This window comes from Musca autumnalis, unplaced genomic scaffold, assembly GCF_047663935.1.
Source record: "Musca autumnalis isolate F117 unplaced genomic scaffold, ASM4766393v1 scaffold_5, whole genome shotgun sequence".
NCBI classification, from domain to species: domain Eukaryota; kingdom Metazoa; phylum Arthropoda; class Insecta; order Diptera; family Muscidae; genus Musca; species Musca autumnalis.
The window spans coordinates 143175063-143186737 of record NW_027412088.1 but is presented as its reverse complement, the minus strand read 5'-3'; the positions used below and the strand labels follow the sequence as shown (position 1 = coordinate 143186737).

Sequence of the window (11675 nt, the reverse complement as noted above, 5' to 3'; positions counted from 1 at the left end):
ATGTTGATTTCGCTGAAATCACGAAATGAGATGATTTCATTTTTGTATACGAAATCAGGATAAATTTAGCTTGATTCCGCGCGAAATCACGAAACGCCTTCTAAATCACGAAACGACGCCGAATGTAAACCAAACAGAGGACACCGACAACATAAGCTCGTGCTATGGAGTTGCAATAAAGTGAAACGGCCTGTGATATTAATTTTTAAGTCGTGTAGTTTATTATTGCTCTGTTCCAGCACCTGCCAGAATCTACTATTTTTTACTACGATAACATTTTTTCCTTTATGTTATCGGAAAAAAATAGTAAAAAGTAGCGGCTTCTTGCATGTTCTGGAATAGAGCAATAAAAAACATTAATAACATAAAAAATTGGCCAAAGAACAAAACAACAATATAAGTGCATTTTATTTATTCTGGGATATTTCGCAACAGTTTTTTACGAAGAGTTCCTTTAATTTCAATCCAAACGACTGCTGCCCGTAATTTCTAGCCCTTGGTAACCGGGTAGGTAGCTACCTATTAGTTATCTTTACCTATGTGTTTGGTAATTTCTACGTGCCATTTACCGAGGCGTGTACATTTTGAAAACATGTGGTAACATTGGTAATTTTCATTCATGATTTCGTAAAAACATTGCCACATATAAGTGTTTTACAATTTTTAACACATTGGCAACGATCAACCAGACAAAATTCTTGGTGTAAGTAACACGGCCCTTTTCGACCCGGTAACGTTACCTATGGATTGAAATTATGAAAATTTGCTTACACGGGGGATATCTATGAACTCATAGATAACTACGCGTAGAAATTACGGGCATGCATCAAAAGCTGTGATTTGGATAGAAAACAGAGTGCATCCTAGCTGTGTGCTGTGCATCCTAGCTGCGCGATCTCTTGTAAAATTCATAAGTGAATTCATAGAAATAGATGGACTCCAACGGCACTTGTACTGTACACTTGTAGTGATTCAATTGCATTCGCGGATTCAAACTTTTTGCTGGGACATTTCTTATTTGGTTGGCAATGCTATCTATAAATCCCTAATTTCTGAATAAGCTTTATTTCGGTCTATAGATCCATCTGCCTTTCATTTTCCGATCTATAGATCCATCCGCCATTTCTGATTTCAGTCGATTTTCGAGTAAAATTTGTTTCATTTGTTAAAAATTTAGTTATTTAAAGGTAAAAGTACTGAATTTAAAATCATTGCATATTTTGTTATTTTTTTTCTTGTGCTGCATGTTGTTTTTCTGAAGTTTTTTTTTAATTATGCTCTCACCTGATTGCAGTAATCATTGATTTGTGAACAACAATACTTACCCCCCGTCCTCAATAGCAATTATTCCCGGCCCATAGAACAAAGTTCATACCAGTTCATTAATAATTTAGTCAAGCGAAGGAACGAACGTAAATATCAGCGCGACGACCAGACGAGCAATGAGTGAAAGTGCTGCTACAGCTAGTAATTTCCGCAGTCCCGTTATATCGGAAACGAACTTGATACCTCCTACTGGCCTAGGAGGTGGAAATAGTATGGATAACGGTGGCAGTTTAACCCTAAGAACACCTGCTGGAAATGTAAGATCATTGTCTGCACCTCCACTACCATTGGCACCATCGACATTTGGTACAGGAGGTGGATATGGTGCATCTGCATATGGTGGTGGCTATGGAGGATATGGAGGCGGAGGTTATGGCTTTGGAAGCGGTTTTGGTGGCATGGGTGGATATGGAGGAGGTTATGGTAGCTATGGTGGTGGCTACGGGGGTTATGGAGGATTTGGTGGTGGTTATGGAGGATTAAGCCGCTATGGAGGTGGCATGAATCCAATGGATCCTGAGGCACGTTTTATTCAGCTGGCTGAGGCCAGTTCCAGACCAGCCTTCCAAAGTATTGAATCTTTGGTTATGGCCATAGGAAATATTGCTTCCATGTTGGATTCCACATTTTTTGCGTTGACCAGTAGTTTCAGAGCAATACTGGGAGTAGCAGCAAACTTTGGTCGTTTACGTGGAGTTTTCTCACAATTTTGGCACACCTTTGCGCTATTCCGTGGCATAACATGGTTGTATAGAAAGTAAGTAAATATGATTTTATAGGGAGAATTAAATTGGATAATATTTATGTCTTTCTAGGCTTCTCTATTGGCTACGCTTATCCAATATTGATCCCTCATCGGAATCCTTTAAGAAGGCCTTTGCCGAGGCGTTAAATGAAACTTCGGCCCAACAAGGTGCTCCCAAATTGCCACGTAAAGGACAGTCACCCTGGCCAGTTGTGGCCTTCCTCAGTTTCATTTTTACTGCACCATATTTGATTATGAAATTACTGGGAACTGTGTCACAGACAGCACAGGAAGAAGGTATGTATGCAAGTACACCAACAAAAGTGGAATGCTTCTTCCAAGTAGGACAGAAGGTGGTATGTACTTTAATCGGAACGATAAGGCGCCGCGTAAGGGGAGTTATTTTTCTTGTTACGTACGGACGTATGGATTTGTACTTATCAGCAGCAATGCTTGTATATAAGTTTTAACAAAGATTAAAAGATTAGATAGGGAATATAGCGGACATTTGGCGTGCTGTTTGTATGTGTAAAACATAATGCAAAACATTTGAATAATTTGTTTCCACCAAAACAATGCCTTTTATATGAAAAATCTAGTCATGGACTTTGTTAGAGAAAGCTAATCATATATGAAGTTACAGTGGGATAAAAGAAGGCAAATTCATATTGAATTTTATGTTTAGACATTTAATGATGAAATATATAGAAAGCCGGCACACTTATAAGGTCCCACAAACAGTATGCTGAATACATCCTCCTTGGATCTTTTGATAGTTTCGACACCATCACAATGCTCAACTACGACCTTTCACAATCCCACTGTGCGGGTTTTTTTCGAACTGGGTTGACCGGAAATCAAAGAGAATTCGGTCTGCTAAAACAACTATGACCTTTCATGTCAAGCTAAAAACAACTATGACCTTTCATGGTCAACTAAACCATGTACTCGTTGAAATATTTATTTAAAATCTCCTAAAATTGTTAATTGCGACCCTTTAGTCTTTTATAGATGGAATAACGCTGTGCAGCATTTTTAAGGTGATCTTGTGCAAACAATTCGAACTAAGGATTTTTTGAAAGTACAGACCCTAACGACAAGAAACCCTAGTTGGGGTTAAACGTGGTTAAATATTGAGTTTTTAAAGAAATGCGGGGCTATATATCTGAAACCAATGCGAATCTTCTTCTGACTTCTGAAGCAAATTTGTAGATAATAGCTCATTTAGCCATAAATCCTCGACTGGATTTAATAAATCCTGTACAAATCCCATTGCATTTAGATATACATTTTGGATGATTTAAATGACAGTCAGCTGACTTTTGTTCATAGCACAATTACCAAGGTAGATGCATCAGCCCATCTGATCGAATATGAAACGTCAAAAGAATTTTTTGTAAATTGAATTCGTCTCAAAAAACAAACTTCAAATTACAAGTTTATTGTTTAATACTGAAAATGTTAGCACATTATACTACTAATGCTAACTAAAGAGCAAATAAAGAATTATTTTATCGTTTAGACATCATAAATAATAGTCTTGGCTAATTAAAATCAACTTTGTACAGCAAAACAAATTTATTTATTTATAATTAGGCTTATAGTAAATATAAGACTAATATACAAGATACAGCATTAGCGACAAAGGCCATCAGCTGATACATTGTGTTTGTATAATTTTTAAATAATTAAATTATTTTGCTTAATATATTGAAATATACAATTTATATTTTGGATGTTGATATTTTTAAGCATTTCCAATCCTTGGTTTTGTAGAATGGTTCGTTGTTGGTGAGATAGAAATCTGCATGTTACGAGAATATGTTTAATGCTGACCATTTCGCCACATTTTGGGCATCTGTTGTCAATATTCCTGTTTATTAGGTATCCATGTGTTAATATGGTGTGACCCATACGTAATCGGGAGTAAACCTTGATTTTCTTTTTGTCAACGTTGGTGGGATATAATGCGATATTGTAAAGTGGATTAATTTCACTGTAGTGATTATGATAAAAGTTGCTCATGTTGTCCTTATGTAGTTGACGCAGTCGATTAAAAATGTGAGTTTTAATATCGAGGGTTTCGACTATGGCATTTTTTATAAGAGGTGCTTTGCATGCATTTTTTGCAGCGGTATCAGCGAAAACGTTCCCTGCTATGCCAACATGGCCAGGAATCCATATTAGTTTAATATTATTATTACTGGATATTAGCTCATCTCTGATTTTATTGATACCAGTCCATTTTGTATTAGAGATATTTCCTATGCATTTCATCGCCGACAAACTATCGGATAGAATTAACGTTTTACTTTTGGTTCTTTTAGCGATATTAACGGCTTCGAGTATACCTGCTACTTCCGCTGTTAACGTTGAGCAATAATTTGATAGTATTTTCGATGAGAGAACTTTACCAGCACTACTCACTACTGCGTATGCCGTGATGAAGTCGTTTTTTGAAGCATCTGTAAACAGAGTGTCCCAGTTTGTATGTTGTGCAATTAGACGATTAAAATTGGTTATATATATCTCATTGGGTGTGTTATCTTTTTTGTACACAGATAAAGATATATCACAGGAATCTTCGGAATACATCCATACAGGATATTTCTCAGTATAGCTTTCTGTTTTCCCCACAAAGTTTAATACATTGTTTTTAACACATTCATATATTATAGATGGAACTTTGGGCTTCCTTTTCGATGTAATTACTTTTTTGACGTCTTGATTGATTATTGAGGAGGTTATGGAAAGAATTTTAGGTAATAATCTGTTCCTTATTTCAAGGTACCTTTCCTCTAAGGGCGGTAAACCTGATTCAATAAAAAGCGTTTTAATAGGCGTAGTTCTGTATGCGTATATACTGGATCTAACAGAACCATGGTAAACCGACTTAATGTATTTTAATGAAGAGTTTGGACTGTTTCCGAAGAGATAAAGGCCATAATCTATTTTGCTTAAAACAAGTGTTTTAACAAGATAAGTGAGTGTGTTAATATGAGCGTAAGATTTGTTAGCAAGGTATTGAATTATATTTGATCTAGGTATAAGATCCTTTTTTAGCCCTAATAAATGGGTTCTCCAGCGATAATTTTTCTCAAATATTATTCCGAGAATTTTCAATTGAGTTACATATGGAAATGTTATGTTGTTGACTGAGAAATCATTCGGTTGGCATTTCTGTTTTCTGCAAACGTGTAGTATAGATGATTTAGATGGGGAAATTCTTGCTCCCGAAATTTTACACCAGTTTAAAATTTCTAATATTATTTTAGAAAACGTGTTGTTAGAGTCGGTGTTATCCTTTTGTTGACTTAAGATGTATACGTCTTCAGCATAAAGACAGTGGTATATTTTTTGGTGGTTGTTGATTATAATGCTTATTTGATTGAAAGCAATTTGGAACAGTGTTACCGAAAGGGGTGATCCTTGAGGTATACCGTTTTTTAGTGGGAATGTATTAGAGAAGAAATTGTTGATTTTAACACGGAATTTTCTGTCAGTTAAAAAGCTCTTAATGTAGTTTAATATTTTAGATCCACATCCCCAGGACGACAAGGAGTCTAAAATGACATGTAAGCCAATACGATCAAATGCTTTTTCAAAGTCGATTGCAAGTATTGAAGTGTGGTTTTTTGCAGAGAGTGCTTTAGTGACGTAATAGTCTAAATGAAGCAGAGCATCATCACAACCTTGTTTTGCTTTGAAGGCTACCTGATGTGGGCTGATTAATTTCTTTGTTTTTAAGAACCAAGCAATCCGATTACAAATAATTCGTTCGAGTAATTTAGAAAGGCATGGAAGTAGTGATATAGGTCTGTATCCGGAGAAAATGGTCTTGTTTTTATTGGGTTTTGGTATGGCAACAACTATAGCGGATTTCCAAGAAAAAGGTATTACACCAGTATCAAAGATAAGGTTATACAATTTAAGTATTTTATCTTTACTTTCGTATGAAAGATTTTCCAGCATAGAATATGTAATTCGGTCGTGCCCAGGTGTGTTTCCTTTAACCTTTTTAAGGGCTAAATATAATTCGGAAGCATTAATAGATTTTTCGATGATCGTCGCATACTTATTGGAAGCCGTATTTGCAAAAGAGTTGGGTACTTGGTATTTTGATGTACAGAAATCGTGGTGAAAGTTGTCGTCTGCAGATTCTGTTGACCATTGTTGTCCAAAAAAATTTGCAATGTCGATAGGATCGGTTAACAGGCAATTGTTACCTTCAATTGATGTAAAGATATGAGACGTATAACGGTTCGCCATGCGGTTTACTTTACTCCATATGTTGGATAGAGGAGTATCCCTGCTGATTGTGCTAGTGAATTGAATAAAACACCGCATTTTTGCTCTCTTACATTCATACCTAAATTTAGCTTTGGATTTTTTGTACTGGATTTTGTTGCTTATTGTTGGATTTCTGCGAAAAATGCGGTATTTCAAAATTTTGTCGTTGCGGTAGGTGAATAATTCTTTGTTCCACCAAGGAACGTAGTGTTTACTGTGGAATTTTTTTATAGGTATATGTTTACATGCAGCAGACCTGATTGCCTTGGTAATACTAGCACTAACTTTATTCGCGTTCTTATCAAAGTATTTGTTGTTTAACTCTACATCTACAGCAGAACTATAGAGAGGCCAATTTGCTTTCTTAAAGTTATACATTAGGTTACGTTTTACTGAAGACCACGTAGTGGTGGTTTTGATGGTGGTTACAATAGGATAATGGTCGCTACCATAAAGTCCGTCTATAGTATGGCTTGATGTGATTGGTATTAGAGTGTTAGAGCAGCAAGCAATGTCGATACTGGTCACTGAATTAAAAGTGGATAGATGAGTGGGATGGCCATCATTTAATATACACATGTTATGTGTGTTAAGTGCATTCTCTATAGTAATCCCTCTAGAGTTATTTTTTGCGGAGCCCCATAAAATGTTCCAACTATTTACATCTCCAATTAATACTACCGGAGTTTGAATGTTTTCAAACAGTGCTGATATGTCGTTTGAGTTAAAGTTTTCGTTGGGATGAATATATAAAGATATTATGGTTACTTTGATGTTTAAAGTAACTTCGATGACAATGTTGAGAAGTTTGGATGAATTATATATTCTTTTATGCGGAATATGGGTTTTTATAAACACCGCCAGACCATTTTTCGCGCTTGTGTTCCATGAGTGATTTAGGGAATATGAACTAAAAGAATTGGGAGCTATTGCTTGCATTTGGTATGGAATATGTGTTTCCTGGAGTGAGATGAAATGTGGAGATTGATCGTGCATTAGTAATTGCAGATTAATATAATTATTAAATAGGCCTTTTATATTCCATTGTAGGATATTGAAATTAATCATTAAAAATAAAAATAATAAAAAAAAGAATAATGTTAGTTGTTAACTAACACTATTCTGACATTAATGTGTCGTCGCTTATCGCAGATCTTCTCGCAGAAATTTTTGCTGGTGCAGTCTTTTTTGTATCTTTATCTTCTGTTACAGATTCTGTGGATGCTTTTGATGAAGATGTATCTTTTGATGTTTTGTTTGCATTTTTTATAGATTCGATTTTTGAGTTTAACTTTTTGAGTAATTGTTCTGAGTTTATTGCGGGTTTCTTTAGTATTTCGTTCGTTTTAGTACTGTGTGTTGTATTTTTACTCGTGGTGGGTTGTTCTGAGTTGTTTTGATTTGTGCTTTCTGTGGGTTTTGTTGGTGTTGTGTGGGTAACGTTGTTGTTGATTGATGGATCAACGTTTGATGGATTTTGTATGCTATTACATTTACTGTTATGTGCAATTCTCTTTTTTCTTTCTTCGATCGCTTCAGAGAGGCTCTCAGTTGGTATTTCTTTTGGGACTAATTTGGGTGTATTTATTAATGCTTCTTTGAACGAGCATTTATTTGAGATTTTGTTTTTGAGTACCATTTTCCTTTGTTGAAATTCTGGACATTGTTTGTTGGTAGCTCTATGTTGGTGATTGCAATTTACGCATTGGACTTTTAAACACAGAGTGGGGTCATGTACAGCAGATGCACATACATCACATACTGGAGTGTTCTGACAGAATTTTTTTGTATGGCCAAGTTTAAAACAATTTTTGCATTGTATTGGATTGGGAACGTATTCTTTTACTTTAATAGTTATGATTCCAATCTCAATAGTCTTTGGTAGTTCGTATGAGTTGAAGCTGATAATATGGGATGGAGTGTTATGAATAATACCATCTTTGAATCTGGTAATCTTTTCACAACCGACAACACCCTGTGATTTCAATCCATTTACTATTTCCTCTGAAGAAAGGTCTGTGAGTAGATCACAGTATACGAAACCTTTTATGGTGTTGAGTGTAGGATGATAAGTACATTCTATAGGACCGATTCCAGCAAGGTTTTTGGCTTTTATAAAGCGGTTTGCTTGAGCTTCATTTTTTGTCAATAAAAGAAGATTACCATCTCTTGTAAAAATTGTTTTGAGAGTAGGTTCCGCAGAAACACCTTGTATTGCTTTTGACAAAATGAAAATGTTGAAAGATTTTAGAGCTTTTTCTGTGTTTTTACTTTTCATTATCACGTATTTTGGACATGTTTGGTTCTTGTTTTTTTGTTGTGACAATATCGGAAATTCCATGGAATTTCCTAAGGCCAAAGGCCCTGTCCTTTGTTTTTTCCTTTTAGGAGAGTTCGTGCCGCCGTCAGGATCCAAGTCCTTATAGTAATTGCCTCCAGAGGAGGATGCCATGTCAAAAAAGGTGATGAATTTCACTATTTACGACTTTTATCACAAAGCAATTATTTCAAAGAGAGAAATTAAACAAAGCGCACAGTAAAAAAAAGTAGTCTGTTCACAATGAGTGTTGAGAGTAAACTGCAAAACAAATTTAATTTTTCCACCTTGTTTACAAATTTTTACATTTTAAATTATTTTTAGTGTAGCAATTCACCGATGCACATTGTTTCGTGTGCCAGCTTGCAACTTTTTGTATTTTCTAGCAACATGTTACAAAAAACAGAGTTTTACACGAGAATTTATGCCAGATTAAAACAAATCCACTCAATAGGAGGATTTATTTTTGTATGGGAAATCTGGTAGATGTTGGCTGCATTTAGCAAATAAAACCTGATAATATGCTAAATCCGGCTAATGAAGTCATATCTAAATGGAGAAATAATGAACTCGAAAAACTACATTTATTACATCAAATTTCAAAATATATGCAAAAATGCCACAATTGTTATACATTTCGCGCCGTATCTCCAAAACCGTTAATTTTTTCTGAATATTTCCTTTTGGAAAAATATTCCATGGTGTAATACACAACTCTTCAGAACATGTCATTGTTGTAAAATGCCTCTATCCCGTTGTTTTCAGTAAATTTTTCAAAGACGATTTAATAAAAATGTAATGTAAGAATAAACTGTTGGTGTGAAATGTGTTTGAAATACGTGTTGCAAAAGATATGATGCAAAATACAGCTGAAACAACATGAAGTAAGCATTTTAGAGTTTCAGAATGTTCTAAAGAATTGTTGAGAACTTCATTTGGAAGATTTTTGCAAAAGTTAACTTGGTTCAGTTTAGCCGATACTGACCAGAATTTCAGCAATTATGTAACATTTTCTATATTTTATAGATTTTGATGCACTAGATGAAGTTTTTTTTATGTGGTTTTTTTTCAAAGATAAGTTTTACTAGTTTAGGGCTAGTAGAAGACAGCAAGGCCAAATTCCTATTCGTTTCTGAGATAAAGGCCTGATAAATGCAAAAAAGTGTAGATTTACCCCGGTTTAGATGAGGCCATAAAATCCGAACTGGATCTGACAGGGCAAAAACCTACTAGGGTTTTTGTAGTCTAAATATGTACTTTCAAAAAATGCATACTAGAAGTTGTTTGCATGGTGTAATTGAAGTCCAGAAATTGAAGTTCATTTAGAAAGCTCTATATAAGTATTCGAGGCCTTATTTCGATATTCTGCAGACAGAAGACGTTCCCCACACGAAGACCTATCTAATGGCTCCTGTCGATCGATAATATGTACAAAATACTATTTTATCTAAAATATTAGGGATCAATCTACACTGCATGACTATTTAATACCCTAATATGCAATAACAACAATTTTCTTTCTTATAGCTCGCAATCCCAGTAAATGGATTCAACCCATTGAATCAGTAGCTCTATATGATTTCCAAGCTAGAAATTCTTCAGAGCTAAATATTTGTGGTGGACAACGCGTTGTAATTGCTCCAAAAGAAATACAAAATACATTGGGTCTTCTGAACACCGGTTGGGCCATGGCCACAACGGATGGACAAAATGCCGGAATTATACCAATAAATTATGTCAAATCACCTCAACAAATGAGACAGGAACAATTAACAAAACCCCTAGCAAATATACCATCACACACGACATCAGTTACCACCGATCCTGCACCACAACAAATGCCAGAATTGAATCCGAATAATTATGTAGCTGGAGCACAACCACAATTAATGAATCTTTCGCCAAATGCCTTTCCAGCACCGCCCGCAAATGATTCAGCACCATTAATGGATGATTTTGATTTTGAAATTGCTCCACAACCCATGGGTGGTCCTCCACAAACAGCTGATGTAGCCTTACAGAACGGCTTTTAAGTGCAAAAAGTGAAAAAACGCATTATCATCAGGTTTAATAAGTTAGCATCATTTCCTCCACACAAACACACATACATTCTAAACGATATAACCCATACCTTAAGTAGTTTCTAGAAAGAAGTATTTTAAGAATTTTATTCAATGAATTTATTGTTATTTTTTTGTGCAAAAGTTTAATTTTTTGTTGTTTTTATAATATATACGTATATGAATGTCGTTAGTGATGTAAAACTGTTAAAAAAGATGTTGGCCATCTCAAAATGTGTACACATTTTTTGCCTTAGTTTTTGGATATATGTTTATTTTGTATTATCTTCGATTTAGCTTTTTTATACATAAATAATTATTACACAATATTGTACGTCTTAAGTAAAAACGCAAAATAAGGGAAATTAAAGGCGGTGAAATTATTATATAATGGAATTTTAAACCATAGCTCTATTTAAACTAAATAAATATTAATATAATACTAAAGAAGTAAAAAAGAAACAGTTGTGTTTTTAATTTAGGGGATACCATTTTTAAGCTGTATTAAAATAAAAAAAAACGCAAAGTGATTGAAGCTCAAACTATCGGGTATGTGATGAAAACCGAATCGACTCGATTTGCAGAATCGAAATGGTATATAATCGGAGTGCCGTTGATGATATATGTAGTTGTGCTTCCCAAAAGCCCCTTATTTGAATAATATTTTTAAAATCTATTTTCAATTTCATTAAAATATTCACCAAAATTAGAGATATACGATTTCGATTTATGGCAAAAAGAGTCGAATCGTTTTCCATCACATACCCGTATTAGTTGTCTTTCGTAAAAAGACGAACGCCATCTATGTGACATTAGCTGCTAATAAAAGTTTCACAATAGATGGCGTTAGGCTCAACGAAAATAACGAATATCTCCAACACACACATACAGACCAAAAAATTTTGGAAGTTTTGCATGTGGAGTTATGATTTCATTA

The 11675-nt window shown here is 34.8% G+C and overlaps 1 protein-coding gene across 2 annotated transcripts; it reads left to right on the top strand.

Moving 5' to 3' along the window:
• Positions 1 to 1078: 1078 nt before the first annotated feature.
• Positions 1079 to 11200, top strand: Pex13 (peroxisomal biogenesis factor 13). Of its 2 annotated transcripts, none has more exons than XM_073989137.1 (4): positions 1079 to 1187; positions 1295 to 2083; positions 2142 to 2368; positions 10206 to 11200. In XM_073989137.1, exons 2-4 carry the CDS (start codon positions 1443 to 1445, stop codon positions 10709 to 10711), a joined length of 1374 nt encoding a protein of 457 aa, XP_073845238.1. In that variant the 5' UTR covers positions 1079 to 1187; positions 1295 to 1442; the 3' UTR covers positions 10712 to 11200. The 2 variants fall into 2 exon arrangements, with proteins under 2 accessions (XP_073845238.1, XP_073845239.1); XM_073989138.1 differs by having other exon boundaries at positions 1088 to 1187; positions 1262 to 2083.
• The last annotated feature ends 475 nt before the right edge of the window (positions 11201 to 11675 follow it).